General features: G+C 54.2%; 10 protein-coding genes across 10 annotated transcripts; 5 read left to right on the forward strand and 5 right to left on the reverse strand.

Annotated features, from left to right (window-relative positions):
* Nucleotides 1-895: 895 nt before the first annotated feature.
* Nucleotides 896-1304, forward strand: MYCGRDRAFT_96225 (uncharacterized protein; the record flags this gene model as incomplete). The annotated part of the gene is made up of 2 exons (XM_003848826.1): nt 896-1144; nt 1209-1304. The coding sequence occupies 2 exons, from the start codon at nt 896-898 to the stop codon at nt 1302-1304; spliced, it is 345 nt and encodes a 114-aa protein (XP_003848874.1).
* Nucleotides 1305-3317: 2013 nt separating this feature from the next.
* On the reverse strand, nt 3318-4924 carry MYCGRDRAFT_111045 (uncharacterized protein; the record flags this gene model as incomplete). The annotated part of the gene is made up of 1 exon (XM_003849079.1): nt 3318-4924. One exon carries the CDS (start codon nt 4827-4829, stop codon nt 3318-3320), a length of 1512 nt encoding a protein of 503 aa, XP_003849127.1.
* An 863-nt stretch (nt 4925-5787) lies between these two features.
* On the forward strand, nt 5788-7303 carry MYCGRDRAFT_76332 (uncharacterized protein; the record flags this gene model as incomplete). Its single annotated transcript, XM_003848827.1, has 1 exon — nt 5788-7303. One exon carries the CDS (start codon nt 5788-5790, stop codon nt 7234-7236), a length of 1449 nt encoding a protein of 482 aa, XP_003848875.1.
* A 91-nt stretch (nt 7304-7394) lies between these two features.
* On the reverse strand, nt 7395-7988 carry MYCGRDRAFT_28039 (uncharacterized protein; the record flags this gene model as incomplete). Its single annotated transcript, XM_003849078.1, has 1 exon — nt 7395-7988. A coding segment is annotated over one exon (594 nt), but the record flags the coding sequence as incomplete, so codon positions are not given.
* A 1211-nt stretch (nt 7989-9199) lies between these two features.
* On the reverse strand, nt 9200-10462 carry MYCGRDRAFT_24728 (uncharacterized protein; the record flags this gene model as incomplete). Its single annotated transcript, XM_003849077.2, has 1 exon — nt 9200-10462. A coding segment is annotated over one exon (1263 nt), but the record flags the coding sequence as incomplete, so codon positions are not given.
* Nucleotides 10463-11087: 625 nt separating this feature from the next.
* Nucleotides 11088-13168, reverse strand: ACT (gamma actin; the record flags this gene model as incomplete). Its single annotated transcript, XM_003849076.1, has 6 exons — nt 11088-11705; nt 11760-12531; nt 12591-12621; nt 12680-12735; nt 12891-12921; nt 13036-13168. The coding sequence occupies 6 exons, from the start codon at nt 13040-13042 to the stop codon at nt 11475-11477; spliced, it is 1128 nt and encodes a 375-aa protein (XP_003849124.1).
* Nucleotides 13169-13615: 447 nt separating this feature from the next.
* Nucleotides 13616-14788, forward strand: MYCGRDRAFT_111048 (uncharacterized protein; the record flags this gene model as incomplete). The annotated part of the gene is made up of 1 exon (XM_003848828.1): nt 13616-14788. One exon carries the CDS (start codon nt 14141-14143, stop codon nt 14786-14788), a length of 648 nt encoding a protein of 215 aa, XP_003848876.1.
* Nucleotides 14789-16364: 1576 nt separating this feature from the next.
* MYCGRDRAFT_111049 (Ca2+-modulated nonselective cation channel polycystin) lies at nt 16365-18735 on the reverse strand (the record flags this gene model as incomplete). Its single annotated transcript, XM_003849075.1, has 3 exons — nt 16365-18233; nt 18361-18419; nt 18490-18735. The coding sequence occupies 3 exons, from the start codon at nt 18629-18631 to the stop codon at nt 16365-16367; spliced, it is 2070 nt and encodes a 689-aa protein (XP_003849123.1).
* A 539-nt stretch (nt 18736-19274) lies between these two features.
* MYCGRDRAFT_96231 (uncharacterized protein) lies at nt 19275-20253 on the forward strand (the record flags this gene model as incomplete). The annotated part of the gene is made up of 2 exons (XM_003848829.1): nt 19275-19988; nt 20071-20253. The coding sequence occupies 2 exons, from the start codon at nt 19275-19277 to the stop codon at nt 20251-20253; spliced, it is 897 nt and encodes a 298-aa protein (XP_003848877.1).
* A 263-nt stretch (nt 20254-20516) lies between these two features.
* Nucleotides 20517-21803, forward strand: MYCGRDRAFT_96232 (uncharacterized protein; the record flags this gene model as incomplete). Its single annotated transcript, XM_003848830.1, has 1 exon — nt 20517-21803. The coding sequence occupies one exon, from the start codon at nt 20517-20519 to the stop codon at nt 21801-21803; it is 1287 nt and encodes a 428-aa protein (XP_003848878.1).
* Between the last annotated feature and the right edge of the window lie 2858 nt (nt 21804-24661).

Here is a 24661-nt window from a genome sequence, read left to right on the forward strand (position 1 = left end):
ATTCAGCCAACCGGGATCTAGCCAGGCTTACGATGCGCTATAACATGTGCGCTAACTTTGGACGCTAGAACTAAGGGGCAATGTTCGAATGCTTTTGCCGTGCTCACACCACCACATCAGCTCACACGAACGGAGTCGTGCCATGACACAGATTTGACATACGCCTCGACCGCTTGCCGGCGCCACGTTTGTCTTGACAGAACGGGTTGACTCGCACATTGTTGGCCCCAATTTGGGGGCTGCACACCCTGAGAAGTGGGAAGAACTCAGTAAGCACGAAAGATTCTTCAAGGACACGTCGGTATCACGGAGCTGTAAGAAGGATGCGAGACATGTGACCTCTACCTTAGTCCAGTATCCGATCTTCGCCGCTGCCTGCTTTGGGTCTAAAGAGTAGATCATTCTTGTCCTCACCGCGAAGCTCGCAGGACTGCTATAGGGCTCCACCGTCGACAGCGAACCACAGATTACCACGAGAGCAGCACTATTGCAAGACCCGCATCAGCATTGCGTCCATGCGTGCTTTTGTCGTGCAGACCTGTGGAACTTGTGCCGCTTCCTTCATGGATTCCTGCCTCTTCTGGCTAGATCAATATTCGACCCCTTCAGGAAGTGGAAATATGCCCAGCGAGCAAGAAGCCACCTCATGTCGATCCGCGGAACATCAGCTGAGAATTGATCTCTTCCTTTTGCAAGGCGTTCGTGTTGGCAAAGTCTATCGATTGAATGAATCGAGATGGGACAACACAAACCTGTTCGAATGGATATATAAACCCTCGAGCAGACCCGAGGAAATCAACTCCTTCTCATCATCCAACAGTCCATCGCTTCAATCACCACTTCCAACTTCCAACAACACCGGACCACTCGTCTCAACCCCCAAACCACCATCAATATGAAGGTCGCCATCCTCATCACCGCTTTCGCCGCCACGGCTCTCGCAACCCCCACCTTCGGCGGCTGGCCCTGGAAGCAGCCATCCAAGGGCGACGCTCCCAGCTACGGCAGCCCACCACCCACCTACGGCAACGGCGACGAGCACTGCCCTGCCGCTCCCACCGTGACCAAATACGAGACCAAGTACGAGACCAAGTACGCGACCAAGTACGAAACCAAGACCGAGTACAAGACCGCTACCGTCACCGTTCGTGCAATCCTCATTTTTGTCACCCTGCTTTCTTGGGACGATGCGCTGACAACCGTTGTAGAAGCCGTGCGAGCCTACCAACCCGCCCAAGTATGAGAACCCGCCCAAGTACAACAACCCTCCGTCGTACAACCCACCAAAGGGCTACAGCCACTAGAGAGTTGCTCCAATGGGACAGCGTATGCGGAGGATGAATCGTGGCTCCTGTTGAAGGGTGCGAGACGGCGTTTTGGGACGGCAGAGGACTCGTTGGAAGTTGAACAGAGGTTGATTGTCGTGCTTTCGAGATAGCAAGCTTTGTTCGCAATCGGTAATAAAAGTGGTCATCTGTCGAATGCTCGCTCTTCTGTCTTTGAAATTATGTGCGGTATAGCTCATCGACTCTCGGTGGTTCTCGCTTGTGTCGCGAATCTCCGTCAGTACAAGATGCTTCGTATGTCTGGTTATATACTTGATCGCGACCTCTTCATAGGTGGATTCAGCCGTCGTAGCACCATGGACCAGTCACGTTGTGTACTGGTATTCCCACTTCTGGTCGAAGCAGTCCTCCATACGGCCACGACTAGCATGTGGTGCATTGAGACACACGTCGCACTGCCTGCGACACCACCGTGCAGCTAGAGAGCAGTACATGAGCTCGACGCCCTCGAAGCCTGCCTGCGGTCTGCTCTGACTGGAGATAGAATGAGACAAGGACAAGAATCATTCGCAAGCGGGAATCGAACAATTTGCTCGCCTGCTGTGAGAGTGCATGGAGCCCACTGATCCTCTAGTCTTGTACGCAATACTATGCAAAAAACCTCATATGTTGCGATTGGACCCAATGCCAATGTTTCTGTCGCTCGAGAGCTTCCCTGACCAAGTCGCTGACTTGGGCCGCCGTACTGTGAACGCGATACCGGTAGGATCGCAACTGCGACTTCTCACCAGGAGCAAGCACTCCTGAATGGGAGGAAGACAGGACGGCCGTATCAGTATCCGGTAGAACAGGGTCAGTCTTGCGTATCTCGTCCGGGAATACCGTTGAATAGCTTCGATGCATAACACCAAGCACAGTAGTAGTAGTGCTTGAATCACGTCGTCTTGGCCGAGTGCGTTCCCAAGACCGAGGCATTGGCGAGCCTCTCGCGGTGGGTCATTCCGGTTAGAGGATTGGAACAATCTGGTGTACAACGAGCAATTGGCGCAGAGGCAATTGTAACTCGTCTTTCAGGGCTCTGCACCAACGGAGGACCATCAGAGCGGGCCGACTCTTCTCAGTCCTCCGAACAGATGCAGCCAAAGGTCTGGCGATGCCTCTGCACATGGAACATTGCTGTCGATTTCGTCGCTGTGACGTTTGGCAATAGATGGATCCAATCCTTCACCTTCCCAAGCGAGCTTTTAGGAAGCCGTATTGGTCGTTTTGGGGGTCGTATTCGTCGTATAGTCGCGAGGAGTTGCTGAATCCTTCTTAGAGGTTCGTTTAGTTACGAAAAGAGGCGCTGAACACTGTCGTTTAGTTACGAACACGCGCTAACTCGTGCATTGAACCATTGAACTGCCAATACATATTCCGCGAGTATCCGCTCTGCTTGAAAGTACCTTACTGCCCTCCGTGTTCTCCAAATCCATCATCGCCGCGCCGACAACAATCGCGCTGGCTTTTTCCGACCCGGAACCCAGCTTGCGCAGTGCGGCAATCGGCCAGATCCGTTTCTGCTGCCACCGCCCGCAGCCATCTCAATCGGATCCCGATCGAGGCCGAGATTGGACTCGTTAGCATATTCGCGAGGCCCGCGGCATTGATCGAATACGATCGAGCGTTGTGTCGTCGAAATCTGATGGCTTCGAACTTCGCACGAACGGCTCGTGTGCCGCGACTTCTGATCTGGATGTCGACCATTTTCTCCCTGTGAGAGAGGCTTGAATCCGGCGCAGCATTCTGGATTGATTCTCGTGAGGAGCGCTTTGCAAATGGAGTGAGACCTCCTCTCTAGAGCGTGTCCGACCATGGTCTGGCCCTCGCCGCAAACAGTCTGGTTCGACCTCAACTCCTCTGTCGCCGATGAAGTAACGCTACCGAGTCGGATATGGAAAGCGTCGAACGATCGCCGACGCCTATTCGTACGGGCAGACTGGAGGTTGAAGATGCAAAGCATTAATGTACGTTTCCATGACATTCGCAACGTCACTTCCACGACAAGAAGAACTTCTCCAATTTCTTGCCAGCCTGTATCGACGGTCGATCCAGGAACCGTTCAAAAAGACCAGCCACAATAAAGTTGATCGCAGCCGAAGGGATGAAGTAAAGCACCCATGCCAGCGGAACCAGCGAACCGGTCTTGTTCTCCGAGTCGATACCAAAAATACCACAAGTCAAATGCGCCAGCGGATTGAGACACGGCCGGACCCAAATGTGACAGAGGTACAGGCCGAACGAGATGCGGCCAAGATATTGGACAAAGCGCCGTTCGCAACATTTACGCAGGAACGGCAGCTCTCCAATGGCGATCAGACAGGCCCACGCTGCCAGACACCTTTGCATGCGGTCGACTTGAAAGTCCATGTACAGATCCGTGAATGGTTGCGGGAGATTCAACCAGGTGAAACCCGGGCGGGTTTTCATCATGGCGGCGCCGTACTCTTCGTGTTCGTATTGCACAGAGGGCATGCCAGCTGTGTAAAAGCCCAAGGCGAAGAGCACGGCGAGAAAGGCTGGTCGCCATTTCTGCCACGAGCTCGGTGCGGGTGGGTCGCGCTGCCGCTGGATCTGGTAGTCTGCGAAGCTCAAGCCGAGGAGGAATTGGCCTGATATCCAGTCGTCTCTCATGGCGCTGACGACGATCCAGATGGCGAGGAGCAGGCGCCGCGCTTTTGTGCTGGAGACGTATGCGAGCGCCAAGATAGCGAGGTAAATTTGCAGAGATCCGTACATTTCGAGGGGTATTGTCCAGGAAATGCCGCCGTCGTAGCGATTGCTGAGCTGCTCGAACCTTTCCGGAAACCGGAGAGGCATCAAAAGATGAATGAACGAGACGAACCAATTTTGGACTTCGGCCAGGAACGTAGGAGCTGATGGCCACACCGAGGGTTTAGGAAACCCCAAAAGGCGTATAGCCAGCATGAGTACGAAAGTCTGGACGAGAACGGGCAGATAAAGTCGTGTACCGCGCCGAAATAATGAAGAAGACAGGACTGGAAGTAAGCCCTCTTGCTTCCTGTCGGAGATCATGACGAGCATGCGATGGCTCAGGACGTAGCCGGAAATGGCAAAGAACATGCACACAGCCGTGTCGCCAGAGAAGAGGAGTGACCGCACGAGGGGCATGTACAACACACCCGGCTTGTGTCCATTTTCGTTTGAGGGGCCCCAGACGGCGCGCTTGTCCACGGGCCAGTCGTCCAGGTAGTGGAATAGGAAAACCTCAAAGGCCGCGAGGCCACGCAGTCCATCCAGCCAGGCCGTGGGCCGCAGTTGGACTCCGGCTTCGGGGTAGTTGAAAATCGTGGTGATGCTCAGAGAGCTCAAGAGTCGTCTGGCCTTCGTTCTGGGCGCATCCAGATGGCCGGTCAATAAGCCCTCTTCTTCCGGGCTTCGCAGCTCCTCCAACTCCATTTCGTCCGCTGTGGAAAGAGATATGGCATACTCGGTCACCATCGCAAGATCCTTGTCTTGTGCGTCCGTCGCGTCTGCACCCATGGGAGAAGATGTTGCGAAGACTCGGCGGAAGGCGTTATGCGTCAGTCCAGCACCGACATGAGATCAAAGTGGCCGTCGCGTCCGGAATGGAATTTTGGTGGAAGAGGTCGAAGAAGCCGGAGAAGAGCGGCCGTCCCGGGTCATGAGACATTCTAGAGCATGGTGCCAAATATGCTTATAATTTAGACATTTGGTGGCGTAAACCATGTCCATCGGCGCTGCTCTCCTGAAATCCTGGTGCATCCTGGTAGGTAGGAGCTCGTGCGGCTTTCCTACCCTGGAAATGCCTCATGGTCGCGATTTTCGCCTTCCCTCTGCTCGAAACCCGCACACTTCGGCTCTGGTCGAGCTTTGCCCAATGGGTCAGGTCTTTCTCCCGGAGTTGTGTCATGAGAAGGAGATGAACTTGGCAAATTTGGGGAAAGTCTGGAAGTCAAAACGGAGATATCCGGACAAGGACCAACGCCTTCCCCGCGGTCGCAATTTCGGCGTCTACCTACCTTTAAATAACCTTTTTCGACCCTCGATTTGCTAAGGTAGAACGCGACGGCAACGCGACGAATTGATTGACGATCAACGTCGACTTCGAAGCTTGAGTCGCGGATCGATGACATGCGAAGACATGCTGATGCCATAAAGTCCGAGCAACAATATGGCAAGGCCATGGAACCTCGATGTCTTGCAGCCTGCAGCTTGCCCGTTCACTTTCATCTCAGAAATCAATCAACGAACGCTCTGTGCCACGCTGTTCACTGTTGGCCCGCTACGGCGCTACAGATCGATGGTCACATCGGCTACCGTGATTCTGAACGTGATTGCCAATTGGCTTTTGGCCCCATGAACTACTTTGGAATCTCGTGGTGGCGGTGGTGCAGGGAGGTTCCTTGCTAAACCAAGATTCTCCCCAAGTGCCAGGGAGTCGTATACCACATCACCGCCCCTTCGACATGTTGTAAAGATGCCCGCGACCGGACCCTCTCGATCTTGCGGCATCGGCTTGACTGTCCTGGTCTTTGTGCTTCTCGTCAGCTCTGTGCTGTACCTTCGCCCACTGTCCTCGATCCAGCCTTTCTCGACACCACCTCACGAGCCGGACTGGGCCCACGCGAGTCACGATGGAGAAGAGCCGGCACGAAAGCCTCAGGCGAACGTGCCATATATACAAGAGGAGGTGAAGGAGATTGGTGAAGATACCACACACCTGCTGTCACCGGAACAACAAGCAGCAGCCGCCAAAATTGTCAACTCTGAACGCCTGGAGATCAAGTCCAAGATCACGAAGAATGGAAAATACCTGAAAGTCGACTTCCTGGGCGCCCATCGCGGATTCAACCCCAGCGTTATCCCTCATCCATACAAGACCGACCCGCCAACATGGCTCATGATCGCCAACAAAGACCTGTCGCAGGCGGACATGACATACTTCAACTACCAGCTCGTCTGCGAAGCTGAGATCCGGGACGACAAGATGCAATGCACCAAGCCTCCGTTGACCCTCCCCATTGCGTCCACATCCAGCCACAAATGCTCGCAGTACGGTCTCGACGGCGCCAACGACGTGATCGGTCCGCACGACGCTCGCATCTTCCACGGCCTGGAACAGCCTTTCGTCACATGGATGACTCCATCTCAATACACATGTCTCGGGCAGTACCTGCAAGACGCCCGCAGACTGGTTCCCTGGGACCAATATCACGCATACACGAACGACACGGCCGACTTCTTCTGGCCGACCGAATTGAGACGGCCTCCGCCGATTGATGGCGTGGAGAAGAACTTCTTCCTATTCTGGGCTGCGGACGGCCAAGCGTACATCCACCACGACATCAAGTCAGACCACCGAGTCTTCGCCAAGTTGAACACCAGCGACGGCACAGTCGGTCCAGACCTCGCACCGCTATCTGCAGAAAAAGACTCCAAGTGCCTCCAACGACTCATGCCAGAGTTGAACCTAGAAACGAAACTCGAATTCATTCATCAAGCGACCAATTCACTCATCGTCACCACGTGCAACCGCTCGGATCCACAATGCCAAAGGACCGACGATAACACCTTCATCATGACCCTCTTCCAGAAGAAGAGCTTCTACGGACACGGCATGTATGAGCCTTACATCATGCTCTTCAAGCAGACGGCGCCGTTCGAAGTCGTGGGCATCTCGAGCAAGTCTTTGTGGTACAATGGCCGCGGTCGACCCGAGGGAGAGTGGCAGAAGGATACCTGGCGACCACACGGACAGACCGAGATGCTCTTCACTACCTCCATGTCTTGGCAGTCTCACGACCTTACCTACCACGGACATCTGGACGATGTCTTGTTCTTGACGTTTGGAGTCGAGGACAAGCGTGGAGGCATCCTCGATGTCGTCGTGGGCGATCTGATTGCGGATCTGGCGTATTGCGATTGAGGGAGCTATGGCTGGTCCAAACTGGAGATCAAGTCGACACTTTCCACAAGCGAGCCGGTCAAAACGCATCGAAATATTGTTTACGGACATCGCATCTCCCTATCATGCGCTCTGAGCCGCGCATCTCATACCCTGCTCGTGCCGGAGTACCGCGAGCTGATCCTGGCCACAGCTCTGATATCCGCCATCGTTAACGGTCGCCTATTGTCTTTCGCCAGACACCACGCCGTCCGCAGCAGATTCTTGATTTCTCTTCCATTGATGTCGTAATCCGTCGCCAACTGCTGCAAGCCCCCTTCATCCAGCGTCTCGTCCTTGGCCATCTTGGCGCTCAGATTCCGCCAGATCTTCACCCTTCTCTCCGGGGTGAGCGGGTGGTAGTCGAGGATGAGATGGATGCGACTCATAAACGCTGGATCAAAGTCTTCAGCGCGGTTGGTGGTCAAAAACATGATTCCCTGGTAGTACTCCATCAAGCGCAGGAAGACGGAGACGAAAGCGTTCTTTTCGAGGTTATCGACGCTGCGTTTGGAGAGGAAAACGTCCGCTTCGTCGAGGAGAAGGATGGCGTCCCAGGTCTTGGCGATGCGAAAGGCTTTCTTCAGTGCGGACTCCATTTCGTTGACGGTGGTGCCAAGTTCGCCGGAGGTGACGGCGTAGAGCGGGTTGGAAGCTTGCTCGGCGACGCTTTCGGCAGTGAGGGTTTTGCCTAGACCCGGGTCGCCTTGGAGCAGGAAGACGAGGCCGAGACCTTTGCCCGCTATGATGTCGTCGAATTCTTCCGAGTCGGGTTTGGAGTGCTTACGGTGCGCTTCGACTAGAGCGCGAATGACGTGTTTGTATTCGTCGTCCGTTTCGAGGCGGCTGTAGGCTTCTTGGTTCCATTTGATCTCTTCGAGGTTGTCGATGCGGAATTCAGGGCCAGCACTTTGTCGGCGAGCGCGAAGCCTCGGACGTTGCCGGGACATAACAATGCCTCGTCGTCGGTTCATGGTGATGGTAGCGCCGTGCTCCGACTCTGAAGCCCCTTTGAGGGAGGTGTTCTCTTCCTCCATCGGGGCCTTCTTCCTGCCGGCCACTTTGCAGTCCGGATTGCTGCACCAGCACTTTTCGTATTCCACGTCTTCGGCAATGTCGACGCCGGGGTCCGTCTCGAGTTGTACCGCCATTTCGGGATCCTGTCGCACGACCTCTGCGTATTCGATCATGACTCGCTCGTTGAGCTGGAGGATGCACGTCAGTTGGTGGCTATGGCAGATGAGAATTTCGCTGATGAGCTTACATGGACCGGTACAGCCTCAAGATCTAGAGGATCCCGGGTCAAAGCCGTGCCACTATTACTTCGTTAGCACCAATGTAGCTGCACCCTAGCTCCTGGACTACGCTTACTTGTAGCACATGTGCGACCTTTTCACGATCTTGGTATACCGATGACCGCGCGCTATAAGGCGTGTCTTCAGCTTTCCGTACTGAGGGTGGTAACGGAGTGAAACAGCAGAGAGGCTCGTGATTGGGAAGGAGCCTGGCACCACGGGTGGTTTGAATGCGATTGTCTTGCTGACATTACCGAAGCTCGTTCCGTTCCATCTCAAGCGGAAGCAGCTGACGTTAAAGCACGCCGTTCATGAGTCCGCTCACAGTCCTTCGCTGAGAAGATTCTGCGCGGATGTATTCGAGTCGGTGTTGGTGACGATGACTTCTCCAAGAGGAAACAAGGTCCATGCGATGGCTCCCGTGAATTTGCCGTGCGGTACATTGCGCTCGTACTCTCGATTGACCGTCTCAAGATTCGTATCCATGAACTCGAGCAACAAGTCCAGCGGCTGTATTTCATTCTCGCCTGAAAGCGTCTTTCGATACGCTTCGCTCCTCAACTATTGAGCGATGCCAGACTCAGCCTGACCAAAGTTGATGCCCAGGTAATGGAGACATGGCATTGACCGATAAGCGTGAAGTTGTCGCTCTACAACCACCCCCTCGGATCCAACTCCCTCCACTTTCCCTCTTCCTTCTTCCCTCCCTCCCCAAGCACCATCTCCGCCATCACCTTCCCCGTCGCTGGAGCATTCTGTATCCCCCAACAACTATGCCCCGCCGCCAACCACAAACCCTCAACTCCCGTCTTGCCCACCAGAGGAGCCCCCGCCCCACCCTCCACGCTCGGAAGATAACACGCCTGTCTAGCCGTGACTTCCGCCTCCGCCAGCGCAGGAGAAATCGAGCCGACAAATGCTCTCACATCTTCCACTCGCTGTGGATCGACCTCGACGGAAGAGGAGAGAGAGGGGAGAGGGACGAGTTCGTCGCCTTCGCCACAAGCGTAGACTTCATTGTCGTTTGGGCGGGGGTAGATTTCTGGTGTGACCGTCTGGTTGGGATGGGTTGGGAAGGATTTGGGGAGGCGGATCGAAGTGAAGAGTGCGTGTGGCGAGATGGGTACGGAAGGGCGGAGAGTGAGGCTGTGGGCGCGGATGGAGGTGATGGGAGCGGTGGGAAGGAGGGAGCGGGTCCAGGGGCCGGGGGAGAGGATGACTTTGTTCGCTTGGAGGGTCACAGAATCCGGCTTGGAGGCGGAGGCGGAGGATGAGGTAGAAGAAGGCGTGTAAGTCACGCCTGACACGCCTTTGCCGTTGGACGTATACTCGATTTTCGACACGGGTGAGTGCGTGAGAATCTCCACGCCTGCCTCCTCCGCGAGCTTCGCCATCGTTGTCGTGAATTGGTAGGGATGGACTTGGGCGGTAGATCCAGGAGGTGCCATTTCCTCATACGCCTTTAGAGCGTCTGCATCAATCCACTCCAGTACACCGTCCGGTACACCCTTCCTCTTCGTCTTCGGTTTCGTACTCGCAGCGATGGGCAGCGCGTTCGTCTTTTGCAGACTCACGTCCTCTCCCTTCCCCTCCTCCGCACTCCCTCCAAGTGCCTTCAATTTTTCTGTGGCAGGACGGTGTAGCCCAACACACTCCACACTCCCCACCCCAACCTCTCGATACCCCCACCTCTCCTTGCCACCATGTTCCTCCGCCAACTCCCTATGCAGTCGGAAGCTTAATCCAACCAGACATTTCGGATACGCCCACGTCGCCAGCAAGCCGCCCGCTTTTCCGGAGGCGCCGCCTGCGATAGCTGAGGCTTCAAGGAGGGTGATTTTGTGGGTTGAAGGATTGTAGGACGAGTGTCGGGTGAGGAAATAGGCTGTGGTGCAGCCGATTATGCCGCCGCCTACTATTATGATATTTTGTTTTTCTGGTGGTGAGGAGGGTTGAGGCATGATGTCTTGAGGTGAAGCGGTTGTGGTGTGGTTTCGATGATTTCGGTGAATGTGTTGAGTTGAGCTGGTGGCGAAAGGACGCAAAGGCCGGAAGGAAATCAGCCTCAGTCTAGAAGATGTCGCGAGAGCCAGAGTCGCAATCGCTCGGTAGTATAACCAGATGAGAACTACCTTATCGATCGAGTGACGAGTTTTGTTGAAGGAAAAGAACAAAAAGTCAAACGAACATCTCTGATCGAATATCACTCTCTCGACTTGCCTTGCAAGTTCGCGTACACTTTACGTCACAAGGCGAGATCTGCAGGGCATATCCGAAGAGGTACTTGACAGTGACAGCAGAAATGGCAGAAGATTAACATGTGCCTGCAGTCTGTGGGTATCGCCGTGTAAGCGAAAAGGGCGGACTAGTTCCTCGTTGAACTTGTGATGTTCGCCGTTGTTGATGGCTTGTGCATCGAGGTGAAGTCGAGAGCGTATCGTCCACAGCCAGCAGGCGTTGCTCGAATAACAACTTCGACGGGACACGACAGGAGGACGTCAATCGCACGTTTGCACAGTCCAGTCGGAGCAGGTGATGGAGGCAAATTGAACGCAGCGTTTCTTTTCAGTCATCTAGCCATAGAGGCATACATCAAGCATCGTGTAGAGAACAAATGATGACAGCAGCAGACAGCGAAAACAACAGCAGGAAAAGCAAGACAAGCAACCTGTAAGTCGATGCCGGCTAAAGTAGGTACCACACTGCTAACATCAATCCGCCAATAACAAAGGCCTGACTTCCATGCTCTGCCAAATTTTCTTCTTGCTCAATGCTTTTGACGCAGATTGGAAATTGTCCTTTGCCGTACTTGTCCATGCTCGTACTGCCGCCTCCGCAATCGCCGCCGCTGTATCCTTCTTCCATCCACACGCTGGCCGTAAAACATCGCAAACCACACACATGACGTCGTGGAGGGCGATGCGCTTAGAAGCACTTTCGGTGCACAATGGATGGGCCGGACTCGTCGTACTCCTGCTTGGAGATCCACATCTGCTGGAAGGTCGAGAGCGAGGCGAGAATGGAACCACCGATCCACACGGAGTACTTGCGCTCTGGTGGGGCGATGATCTTGACCTTCATGCTGGATGGGGCGAGGGCGGTGATTTCCTTCTGCATGCGGTCGGAGATACCTGGGTACATGGTGGTGCCGCCGGACTGGGAATATCGTTAGCTGCGATCGGATAGAGTCAGCAGTATGTCAGCACTCACCATGACGATGTTTCCGTAGAGATCCTTGCGGACATCGACATCACACTTCATGATGGAGTTGAAGGTGGTGACGTGGATACCGCCGGATTCGAGACCAAGGACGGAAGGCTGGAAGAGAGCCTCTGGAGCACGGAAGCGCTCGTTGCCGATGGTGATGACTTGCCCATCGGGGAGTTCGTAGGACTTCTCGAGGGAAGAGGACTGGCTGGCGGTTTGGATCTCCTGCTCAAAGTCGAGGGCGACGTAGCAGAGCTTCTCCTTGATGTCACGGACGATTTCACGCTCGGCGGTGGTGCTGAAGACGTATCCGCGCTCGGCCAAGATCTTCATGAGGTAGTCGGTCAAATCACGACCAGCCATGTCGACACGAGAGATGGCGTGGGGAAGGGCGAAACCCTCGTAGATTGGCACAACGTGGGTGACACCATCACCGGAGTCGAGCACAATACCGGTGGTACGACCGGAAGCGTAGAGGGAGAGCACAGCCTGGATGGAGACGTAGAAGGCTGGGGCGTTGAAGGTCTCGAAGACGATCTGGGTCATCTTCTCACGGTTGGACTTGGGGTTGATGGGAGCCTCGGTGAGCAGGACGGGGTGCTCCTCGGGTGCAACACGAAGCTCGTTGTAGAAGGTGTGGTGCCAAATCTTCTCCATGTCATCCCAGTTGGTGACGACACCGTGCTCGATGGGGTACCTCAGAGTGAGGATACCACGCTTGCTCTGTGCCTCATCTCCGACGTACGAGTCCTTTTGGCCCATACCGATCATGATGCTGTGGGTGATGTTAGACGAGTCGAGGGAGGAGGAGGAGGAGGAGATGGCGTCGCATACCCGTGGTGGCGCGGTCGGCCGACAATGGATGCTATGGGAGGGTCAGCTGGCTGGCGCTGGAGGTGTCAATAGAGAGGTGTGAAACTCACGGAAGACAGCGCGGGGCGCATCGTCACCGGCGAAACCGGCCTTGCACATTCCCGAGCTGGGAGGATGTCAGTGATGTCCACTGGATATGTGTGTCCGCTGCGCTCCGCTCGCGCCTCTCATCCATGCTGTTTTCACCGGGGTGTGGTGGGCGGAAGGATGACGTCGGAGCTGAGCGGAGTCGCAATCGAGGGCGGGAGAAGGCATCCGTACCCATTGTCAATGACCAAAGCGGCAACTTCTTCTGTGGGAGGCAATCGAGTCAGTCCTGTGTCCGATATGAAGGCATTGCCAGTGATGAAGGCGATTGAGGATAGGAAAGGCAACAGTGGGCAAAATCGGAGCGGGCGCAGCTTACCTTCCATTGTGACGGTGTTTGCGGTGTGGTGAGGGTGTGAGTGAGGTGCAGTGAGGAGCTGATGGCCTCAGGAGATGAAGAGTGGTGGTGGTAGCTGGGGTGGGTGTGGATTGGGTTGTGTGTTAGGAGAGACAAGAGGAGGTGGAGTTCCGGTCGGTGTGATCGAGATGGATGGAAAGGTCAGGGCAACTGCAATCTGTGGGCCGCTAAGTCCTGACTAAGCCAAGTGCAAGCTGGAGTGGCGGGTTGGCGGACAATTGGATTCTTACGATTTTTGCTCTGGAGTCGAGATTCAATGTTTCGAAGAATTCCATGTTTCTGATCTTGACGTCGGGTCTGCCAACTTATATCTCACACCGAAAATAGACCATCTGGCAGCCTGATCCCGGCTGTCGTACACTCTTCTTTCCCTCACTGTGACACGACACTTGTTGCCTCAGCGAATACGCGCGTTCAGAGATTCGTACGTCGTAGGTAGTGGGCAGGCCTTTGCCAAGTCTTCCATTCCCAACACCCGACTCCGACTCCGACTCCCAGCCCATCATTCTTTTCGGGCTGGCCGGCAACGATCCGAGAAGGAGGCTGAGTTGCGACTGCTTTATCTGGACTCCTTGCCACATATCCATCTGCTTTTCCTACCTCTCCCAACCATTCTGTATATCTATCTTCCACGTGCGGCTGGAAACAATTTTTGTCCCCCTTTTCCGCACGTGCCCTCAAAGGAGGGGTAACAAGATATCGCGGGGCGCTGCTTCGACTGACAACCACGGGCTCGACCGTCCATAAGGCGACCTCACTCATAGCAACGGTGCACAATTTCGCAGACGGCTACTCTCTCCTGAGGCATTCGCTTCAGTATGCCCTCTGCATTGAGGCTCAAGTCATTCATTGACCGCATAGGCAAGTCCAACGAAACATCCAGAAACGGCGGGCCCGACCCGGCGGAGTTGAGTCAGCAAGCGCGAACACTTCAAGCTCAAGACAAGCGTCATACCTTACCGCAAAGTGAATCTTTTTCTTAGCACTGCACTCTACAACCACAACACTGCTTCCACAATAGCGACCTCCACCAGATCTTCCATAGCAATACCACAACAACACAACCATGGCCGACCAACAATCCCTCAACCAACTCCTCCAATGGGGCATCGAAAACTCCTCCGCCTCACAATCCGACCCTTCCACAGCCAGCCACCCAAAATCCGACCTCAACCCCAAACTCCTCTCCGAACTCCTCGGCGGACCCTCAGACGCCGACCTCATGCGAATGGCCATGACTTCCATCCTCGACGCCGAAACACCCCTCGATCAAAAACTCATCGCGTGGGAAAATTTGGAACTCTTGATCGAGCAGATTGATAACGCGAATAATATGGAGCCGTTGGGATTGTGGCCGCCTCTCATCAAACAGCTGGATAATGACGAGGCGGAGATGAGAAGGAGTGCGGCGGGATGTGTGGCTGCGGCGGTACAGAATAATGTTAAAAGTCAGGAGATCGCGCTGGGACATGATGGGCTGGTGGATGGACTTGTGAAGTTGGCGACGGAGGATTCAACACAAGCGGTGAGGAAAAAGGCGATCAGTGCGTTGAGCGGATTGGTTCGGAATTTCCAACGAGGGCTGGATGAAGTGGAGACAAAACTCCCACAGGATGTCTGGCAACGAAGCAAAACGGGACTAGATGCCAGCGACATGGAGCAAGTGGATACACTCATCGGACGGCTGAGGGAGAGAAGTGCTGCGAGGGCATGAAGCGAGCGAGAGCGAAAGTGAAAGAGCGAGCGTAAGAAAAAGACCAGCTATATGAACGGACCAATAACTCGAAAACCCAGACCCTTCAAAAAAAAAGGGTTCCACATAGCCGCACCTCTACATTATCGCAAAACTCGCAAGGCTTCACCATCCTCCTACGACGCCCATACCACCAGACTCCATCCGAAACCTCCACAAACACTTCCCTATCTGCCCACCCACATCATCCACATACGCGAGCAAAAAGTTCAACAAACGACAGTCACGATACTGAAGACCCCAATCGCGCTGCTTCTACGGATAGCAAACGCAAGTATAGGATACATCGTCGCTGCCATTGCGTCAGCGATGAACAGGACCACTTCGGAGAAATATGGAGAGAGAGAGGGAGAAAAGAGAAAATGCTTCGCTTACCAGTACGAGGGCCCGTAATCCTCGTCGTATTGCGAGCAGTCTTCTGTTTCAGCGCAGTAGTCGTTGTAGGGATCGCACTCGGCGTTTGCGGGGAGGGGTTGGTCCTGACGAGTCGCTTTGTCAGCGGAAGTGTGTGTGTGGAAGCATGTGTGTCGGAGTCATTGTGGGAATTGAAGACTTTTTGGGCGATACGAGGGGGTTTTTTTTTCTCGAGAAGATGTGCTGACTGAGGGCAGAGTGGGAGATGGAGAGACGTACATAGCCTTTTTTACCGAGCGTGAAGCTGACGAGGCCGGTGGAGAGGAGGGTGAAGAGGGTGGTGAGCTTCATTGTCGGGGTGCGGTAGTAGTTTCTTGGGATTGCAAAAGGAAAAATTTTCTCCAGATGGTAGAGAGGGAATTGCGAGTGGAAGGAAAGAAGGATTGTGATGAAGACGCCCGATTTACGGTGGAGGTCGCCTGACCTTTTTGTACTCAAATAGCCTGCAAAGAAATTCCATGCAACGGGCAAGGATCTCGACGTTTCGGACGAGCTATCTGTCCAATTCGACAATTTGCAAGGGTTATCCAAGTGGCGCTGAACCCACAGACTGTGTCCATACCGGAACAAAGAGCTTCTAAGGAGCTCAGTCGATGTCGTTTCCGTTGGATGGGTAAGGTATCAACGAGTCTTGTCGACTGCCACCACACCAGATGATGCTTCATGGCCTCTTGCGTGGGAGGACAGATGCTGAGGCTATGCAGTGCAATATGGACCAGAGGAGTGAGGACGTAGATCAAATGTCTTCCAAGGGCCGCCATCGTGGTAAGATCCTGCGGCATCGACCACGGACAAGTCGGAGCATGCTCAAACCCTCGGAATGCGATGTCAAGCGGACCGGCATTCAAGTGAAGGGGAAACGACGCTCTTGACTAGATTCAGCCACTAAGGTAGCTTGCGTCGCCTCTTGTCACCTTGAAGATCGTCTGGATCTTTCGCGCCACGCGGGTTACTTCTTCCGCGATTGTCACGCAGGTCTTGTACACATCTCTCTCTCTCTCTCTCTCTCTCTCTCTCTCTCTCTCTCTCCTCCCTCCAAACTTATGTCATTACATCCACCCAAGATCAAGTCCATTTCATCACATTTCATCCCAGCCCCAAACGCCGTTAGTGAAAACAATCATTATTCAAACCTCATAGCAATCGTCCTCATCGTCTCTCCGCTCGCTCGATAACCGCTCTCCACATCCACCACGCTGCTCAAAGCCGTGAATCCGCTGGTTTGAGTGCGGCCGCTGGTTCCGCTCATGGGTGATTGGCTTCTTGTTTGGGTTCCGCTTCCGCTTCCTGTGCCGGAGCCGGTGCCAGAGCCAGCTGTATTGGTGCCAGCGCCACTCCTTGATGCGCTGGCCTCTTCTCCTTCTGCGCTCGGCTCCAGCCCGAATACAGATGACGGCGTCGAGCTTGCTGCGATGACCGAGTCGCTGCGGACTGAGCTCGAAGCGGCTGTCGTGCGAGTATACCGTGAGCGATAGTCGGGTAGTACTTCGCTCGAATAACTCGGCAATGTACCCTCTGTACTCGCCCTTGATCGCCCTGTCGCCATCGGCGTCTGTACCCATCCCGTCTCGGCGTCGCCGACCCAGCCCGCCACAGCGCCCTGGGGAACGTGCGCTCGAGTTGGACCACGTACTGGAGCGTTGTGCACGAGCGCGGAGACGATCTGATTTGCGTGGCGGAGTTCTCGGATCTCAGCTTCCATGACTTCGCCCTTCGCGTGGGTACTCATATCCTGTTCAAGGAAAGCGTCTTGCAGAATCAACCGTCGCTTTTCGTCGTAATTCTCCATCCTCCGTCCACTATCATGAAAGTCGGCGTAAGTCGTTCCTTTCCCTCGTCCCGCTTTACAGCAGTTGAGTGCATCCAGGAAATTGCCCCACCGTCGGCGCATTTCTGCTCTCCGAGCGGCGCGACGGTAAGCGCGAGCTGTTCGTCGTTCTTCCTTTGCGGCGAGGCGGTCGACTTGCGTGCGAGGAGATTGGAACTTGAAGCGGAGATAGGAGACGAGAGCGGCGAGGCCGAGTGCCGAGGCGAGGAGTGCGAGGACTTTGAGGAGGAGGGATTGTGGAGTTACGATGATCGTTGGAGCGGTGCGTGAGAAGGCGGAGAGGTGGTGAGTTGAAGATTGCAGGGTCTTGGAGTTTGCCGCGGTATGGGTGGTCGGGAGAGTCTCTTCGCTGGAGTCGGTGGAGCTGTCGTCGTCGTCGTCGAAGTGAATGAGCTTTTGTTGAGGAGAGGAATGGGCTTCGACTTGAGTGTATTGAAAAGCCGGCTCGGTGAGGATGCCAATATTATCGCAGATCCTTTGAGCGACGACTTTGGCGGCGCAGGTGAGGCCATCACACTCGCGAAGGAGATGCTTCAATGTGACCTGATCGCGGTGGTTCTTGAGGCATTTCGCAATAGCTTGTTTCCGTGCGGCGATCTCCGTGTCCAAGTGGCCGGCCTCTGCCTCGAGGAGGATGAGAGACTCAATCTCATCTGCAACGTTGTAGTCATCATGAACAGATTTTGGAAGATCACTTAGATGGGCAAGAGGAGTCGGATCCAGGATGGAGTGAGAGTGGTACATGGACTCCACTGGGTCTTGGTCGCCCGAACTGAGCTGAATAAATTTGAAGAGACCGCCGCCGGGGAGGAGTGGACGGGACTGGAGTTCAAATCCCCAGGAATCAGAAGGATGATCTACTGCGGTGATGTCGATGCGAAGGTGATGTTCAGGCTCAGCCTGGATGTGGTCGTAGGTTGCTTGAGGTCTCAAGCTGGCAAATCCGACCACGGCTACGTTGATAAACTGACTGGCACCAGACCGGTCTGTAATGGCGAGGTTTATGTTCAAGCGAGGTGGAGATTGGATTGGGTCTTTTCCTGGTTGGTCACTTTCAAGATCGTCGTTGAGGAGGTCGAGCACGTCCACGCTAAGCTGTTGACCGTTGATTGTGAGGTTGCTGGTAAGAGGGTCCTCAACTTGGTGGAGTTGCACGTCGAATACCTGAGGCCGCAGTCAGTTCGTGACTACAACATAGTAGCCAGGGACAGGCAACAAGAAGGTGAATGAACGTGGAGGAATGGCGGTGCCAAGCATCGCTCTCTTCTCCACAACCGTGACGCGGACTCACCAGAGGACTCGTAAGCTCGTGGGATGCTAGATTGAAAACAGCGCGTGAGGTGTCGACGTCTACCTTCATGTCAGCATCGAGTTCCTGAGCAGCTTCCATATGCTGCCAGACATATCCAGCTCGACTCACCAAAGTATACCAAGTCCGCCCGAGGAGCCGGTGTTGTTGTCGTCGGCGGCGGTGGGGTTATATTCGCCTCTCCACTGCCACTAGGAAGCGTTGGCAGGGCGGCTATGGACAGCACTTGAAGAGCGGCGGAGAACCAGCGCATGTCCTCTCATGTGGTCCCTTCGACAGGACAATGTCTCAATGGGAAAGGCCGTCACGCCTCTGAAGCGATTGCTACAGACAAGGGCGAGCCAGGTGTCATCTACGGCATTGACGACGATAATGGATCCAATTTTGCTCGATAATCCAGCTGCCTAAAGCTAGCTGTTGTGACTGCGCCTTGAAGGTGGAGTTGAAGAATTCTTGAGGCCTGAATATTCAGGCATCAACGCCGGACTCCGGTATAGATCCACGGTAGCTGGGCCTTCCTCTACCTGTAGCACCTCCCTTGCAATTCTACTGCTTCGTACTGAGGCCTTTCATTGATAAACTGTACAGGCTCTCCCACAGACCTTTTCCGCCGTCGGATGAGATTGCCTAAGTAGATGCTCGCTAACGCGATTTCCGCGAGATGGCACTCAGGAGCTTCGTCCTGAAAGGATTGTCGAAGGATCGACATTGCGGCTGAAAGCTGAGCAAGCAATCTATATGAGACGTAGGAAGCTCACATCTTTCTAGCGATTCATCCTCTCTACTATTTCCCTTCTTCCGAGTTTCATTTATCTTCACAGCAACAGTGCTCAAACGCTCCGAGCCGAGCTTTCACAAGCATCAGCAAGAAGACCAAGATCTCAACTTCATCCAGAATGTCTGATCCACCAACAACGATAATCCTCGTCTCCGGAGCATGGCACACCGACTTCCACCTCCAACCCGTGGTCCCTGCCCTCAACAAACTCGGGTACACTGTCAAACCAATCTCACTGGTCACAGCAGGCGAGAGAATACCGACGGCAGTGATAGGCGACGACATAGCCAAAGTCCAACATGCGATCCAAGAAGCTGCCGACGCCGGGAACAACATCTGCGCCATTGGACACTCAGCCGGTGGACGACCGTGCGTCTACGCAGTCTCCAAGTTCCTCGCACAAAATCCGGCCCAGAAATCCCAGATGAAATATCTCTGCTTCCTCTCCAGCTTCTTGAACACGGCCCGCGCCGCTGAAGAATCACGCGTCCAAGGTGCCTGGGCCATATACGACCAGGAGACGAATTACCTGACCGCCGTGCGTAGCGCTAAAGTGTTCTACAATGACATGTCCGAGGAACAGTCGAAACCATTCGTCGATGCCTTGGTCTTGCAGAGGCCTATGGAGACGGAAGAGGAGATGCCGAGCTTATGGAAGGAGTGCGAGACCTTGAAGCGGGTGTATATTCTTTTGTTACAAGATCAGGCTTTGTATCCTGTGGTGCAGAGAGCGGAGGCGGAGGAGGGTGGTTGGGACGTTGTTGAGCTTGACACTGGCCATTGCCCATTTGTTTCGCAGCCGGAGGTATTTGCGAAGTGTGTCGATGGAATCGTGAGAGGGGAGTGACCACAAGGCTTGATTGATTGCAGAGGTTTGATCAAATCATCAGCAAATGCTAACACAACGTGAACAGAGCGGACTCACTACCATTCACCGTCCCTTCACCATCATTGAAGCCTATCACCTTGTGTCTCTCCACACACAGCCATTGAATGTGTGGCCTAATGCGAGATTGATAGGTGGTCTGGCCAAGGACGAAAGTAACGTTGGGTTCGATCGTACCTCACTCTCGCCGTCGTCGGGAGACTACGACTAAGCATATCGTGCCTCAGGCACTCTTCAACATCTGATCGACTCCGAACCACGGTAGCAACGTAGACTTCTACATCCACGCCATGGTCATCAACATGACTCCAAACCATGACCACGTTCCGCCAATGGCATCTTAAACACTGGCAAGATTCCCAGTGCTTGACGTTCTAGATCCAAAACGTCTCGGTACCATTGCATCCTACTAACCCGCCTTCCAATGTCTCTTGGATAAGATGTACCACTTAAGCACCCCGGAGACAGCCTACCATGGAACACAAATTGGCCGCCGGTCTCGAGCACATTCGTTCGTCCATCGAAATCGTGCAAAATGCAGACTTTGGTCTTGGACAAATGGCAAGGACGTGTATATCACGCAGGTCTCCACGATCATCCAGAAGCATTCGACTTCCCTGCCGTGTCAACACGCACATCACTGCCATTATGTCTGCCCCTTCGCCGTACCAACAGATCATCTGCAACGCCGAGTTCCTGGTCAAGGCTGGATTTTCTCGACCCGCTGCAGAAGAAATGTTCACCAAGTGGCAATTTCTCCGTGAGAAATATCCCGAGTTCTGTCCAGGACTCGAAATGCATGCCATCGAGTGTCTTGATGATCAATTCGGACAGTGGGGATCTCATCGCTCTGCCGACGCTTGTGGTCCCAACGACGATTATGGCGCAGCGTGGTTGGCAATGGGAGTCGAACCAAGCCTCCTGCCGAGACTCCTCGCCGAGGAGCATCGACCTATCCGACTGTTGACTTCGGCATCAGACGCGCTTCGAGAGTCAATCAGAGCCACGCATGACCACATGTGGGGTTTGTCGACTTTTGAGAGAGAGGCCGCAAAACGCCAGCATCAAGCCCAAATACAGACTGAAGTCGATCTGCCCGCCGCAAAGAAAGGACACACAATGCTTTACAAAGCCGGCACGGTCTTCAACTTGGAGGAGGTCTGGTCCGGTAACGAGACAATGCCGCTCAGTCTCGGTATGCTCGCGGACAAGCCACCCACCGACTTCGATAGGCTCCGCTACGGAATGGTCCCTACGCTCGCTCAGCTCGAAATCGCGGAGCTACAGTGCTCCTACAAGGCCTCCTTCGCGCGACACGTCCCCTTTGGAATCGTACACATCGCTGTACCCGACCATCTTCTCACACAGCAAAGCAACTTCCTCCATATCGATGACCCGGCGCACCGGCAGAAAATGGTATGGCAATGCCGTGGTCCGTGGAAAAAGCCACCCTCGCTCTGGGAGGGTCTCTCGGAAGATGTGGCCCACTATACCAACCGCGAACAAGTCGGAGTGGCGGGCAGCATCTGCGCACAGTCCACGGAACTGCTCAACCAATTGAGCAATGAGACGCAGGTACGGCCTCTGAAGCTGGCGAACGGCGAAGAGGCGAAGCAATACGTTGCCCTGCCTGCTTCCTACAATGATCTGAACGATGAGTGTGAAGGATTGGTGTGGCTGGAGGAGCGGAGGCTGACAGAGGATGGGATCAGATTGATGCCGTCGAGTGGCAAAGCCATGACAAGAGCGATGAGGCAGTAATCCAAGAATAGCAGTTCCCCTTTTCTGATCTTGAGCTTCGACTGGTCAGCGATCTCCAACTTCTGTTCCTGCAAAGCACCACGGACGTGTCGAGGAATCGGCGTTCGAGTGGTACAATAACATAACACTGTTACACAAGAGCGGCGTCGTCACGCGACTGAATGCATCTCTAGCACTCGCTTGCTTGGAGGCCGCACTGGTGGCTGTGCATGTCACCAAATCTGCCTCCACGGCAAACGTTCTACAATTCCCTCCACGGAAGTCAGCGCCTACCAGATGAACTTCGCAGCCAAGCCAGCATCTTGACGACCACAAATTGCAATGTCCTTCGACTGCCACCGTAGGCAATTAAGACCATACCGCCACACACCGCTCCCTGACCCAGCAACATACATACGACTCCTCAAGCCGGCAAATTCCCGGGACACCAACCTACCGTCCTATACCATCTCTACCTGGGCGGTCGATGAAGCTCCTCCTTACAATGCAATTTCCTACACTTGGGGAGAGCCAAGCGATGCGGTGATATTGATCAACAATCGTCCACTGCATGTAAGGCAGAACTGCCACGATGCACTGGTTCAAGCAAATGGCTTCGACAGCACTGCATTCCTCTGGATCGACGCATTGTGTATTCACCAACACGACGTGAATGAGAAGAATCACCAGGTCCAGAGGATGTATGCCCTGTTCAGCGAAGCTGAGAATGTGCTTGCTTGTATCGGCGGTCACGAGAACGATAGCAAGTTGTTGTTCGACTTGGTCCCTCAATTCCGCGACGTCTACGCTGACGAGTCTATGCAAGAATTGCGCGACGTCTATTTTGAGGAGTATGTGCAAGAATTGCGGAGGTTGGATCGAAGAGCTGAGAATCAGAGTGAGAACCATGATGACATCAAGGTATCGTACGAAGAAAGATTTCGAACGTTTCTGGAGCAGGCTCGACAGCCAATAAGAGATGTCTCAATTGCGCAGATAAAGAAGGCTTACTCGGCCTTCAGGAATCGTGCGTACTGGAGCCGCCTTTGGATTACGCAGGAGGTTGCAGGCCGTGCTGATACAATTTTTGTATTGTGCGGCAATGACACTATGTACTTTGATGACCTCTTTGTTGTCTGGGAAATGATGGATTATCTCGTGGATGGAACCTATGTCACCACCCCGCTGGGCACCCTCTGCATGATTCTGGAACATCGTGATGGAGATCGGGCGGCCCTCCGATATACAATTGAGTACGCAAGCGACATGGAGTGTTACGACTCTCGAGACCGGATTTACGGCTTGCTGGCCTTGATCGACTGGGACGGAGCGGGCATTGATCATATCTTTCCGGACTATTCAAGGTCTTCGTGGAGCCTTGCCGTTGATCTCATGCTCGGACTTGAGCCGAAAGACTGCATAGACGTGTTGCGAATGCTCAGAATTGACGCAGTGGACCCGGATATACGTACACTTGTTTACCGGCAAAGATCGTCACAGAATCCAGGCAACCGAAGTTCGGCGCCCAGAGACTTTGATCACGGAGGTGTCGTGGCCGTAAGGCTGACCAAAGAAGCTCATGGCATGCTGATCTGTGAAACTGAATGCTCTACCCTTGGCAGCAAGTCCCAGGAGTGGCTTGACTCTGAGCTTCTCGCTCCACTGAGCTTCGTGTCACCCAAGTCCCACGTGAGCCACGGCGTCGGTCATGAGAGGCCTCGGGAAGTCCATGGCTCGAAAGGCCAAAGAGTCGCTCTCGTCTCGTGCAATGCTCGCGTCGGCGACCTCCTCGTCCTCACGCCTTTTCTCCGAGGCATGCAGAGGAAATGCTTTGTTCTACGTTGTACATCGAGCACTGCATTAGACGTTATTGGCAATGGCATCATGAACGGTGGCTGCGGTCGGTGGCTGCAGGAGCAATACAGACGGCTGCCTGAAATGGTCACGGAATCCAGTAGTCCTCTCCCTCATCAGGACGTGTTCAAGGCGAGGTTCGTTCTGACTGCTACTCCAGAAGAAATCATGGTATTCACTCTGGGAGTGGTGGAGGACTCGGATCTTATTGGAGGGTCTGAACGTAAACCAAGCGAGGAGGCAATGCACTTGATGGGCAGACCCTTGGGCCGACCCAGCGGTGCTGCTAGACTCGTCCCACGGGAAAGCTACTTGGTTGAAATTGAGGACGCCTGCCCTTGAAATCCCGCCTGAATCGTTCCGATTTTCAACCAAGTTGATAGCACGAGGCCATTACCGCCATTCCAGAGCACCCTCATAGCTTCGTATCTCGGCCCTCTCGACGCAGATAATGCCATGAAGTGCGTTGACTTCCCACAAGTAGGCTATGTCACCGACTTGCTTCGAGGAAGGACTTCAGGACCGTGCTGCAAGCCATGAGCAATGCTCACCATCGCTCGTGTGGTCGCCTAGCTACACTTGGCGGGAGTTCTCGGTCACTGACTTCCACGGGAGTACATTATCTATCGTTCACTGTCTCTGTGGCCTCCCAGCCGCAGCCTCAAGACTGAGCACCCAGATGCGCCTGAAACTTGAAACACGAGCCGTGCTATCTGCTCGCGGCACCCGGAAGAACGGGTTGCAACGTATCATGAGCCTGCTTATCATGACCACTCTTCATTCGGTGCAGCGGTCAGGGCCTGCATGCGGCTCACTTCTGGGAACAAAAGGGGGACACAACTCTCTGATGCACTTGATCAATGGCTATGTAAAAGTTTCTCCGCCTTTGAAGCACATACGACCACAGGTACATGAAAGCTCAGCATCCCGTCCGATCTGCTACGACAACCATGTAACCGCCACACTAGTACTCAAGTTGGTGACAATTGGGGAATCCGTGGTGTTGTATGTTTTTGCTTCGAGGG

This window comes from Zymoseptoria tritici, chromosome 10, assembly GCF_000219625.1.
Source record: "Zymoseptoria tritici IPO323 chromosome 10, whole genome shotgun sequence".
Taxonomy (NCBI): Eukaryota; Fungi; Ascomycota; class Dothideomycetes; order Mycosphaerellales; family Mycosphaerellaceae; genus Zymoseptoria; species Zymoseptoria tritici.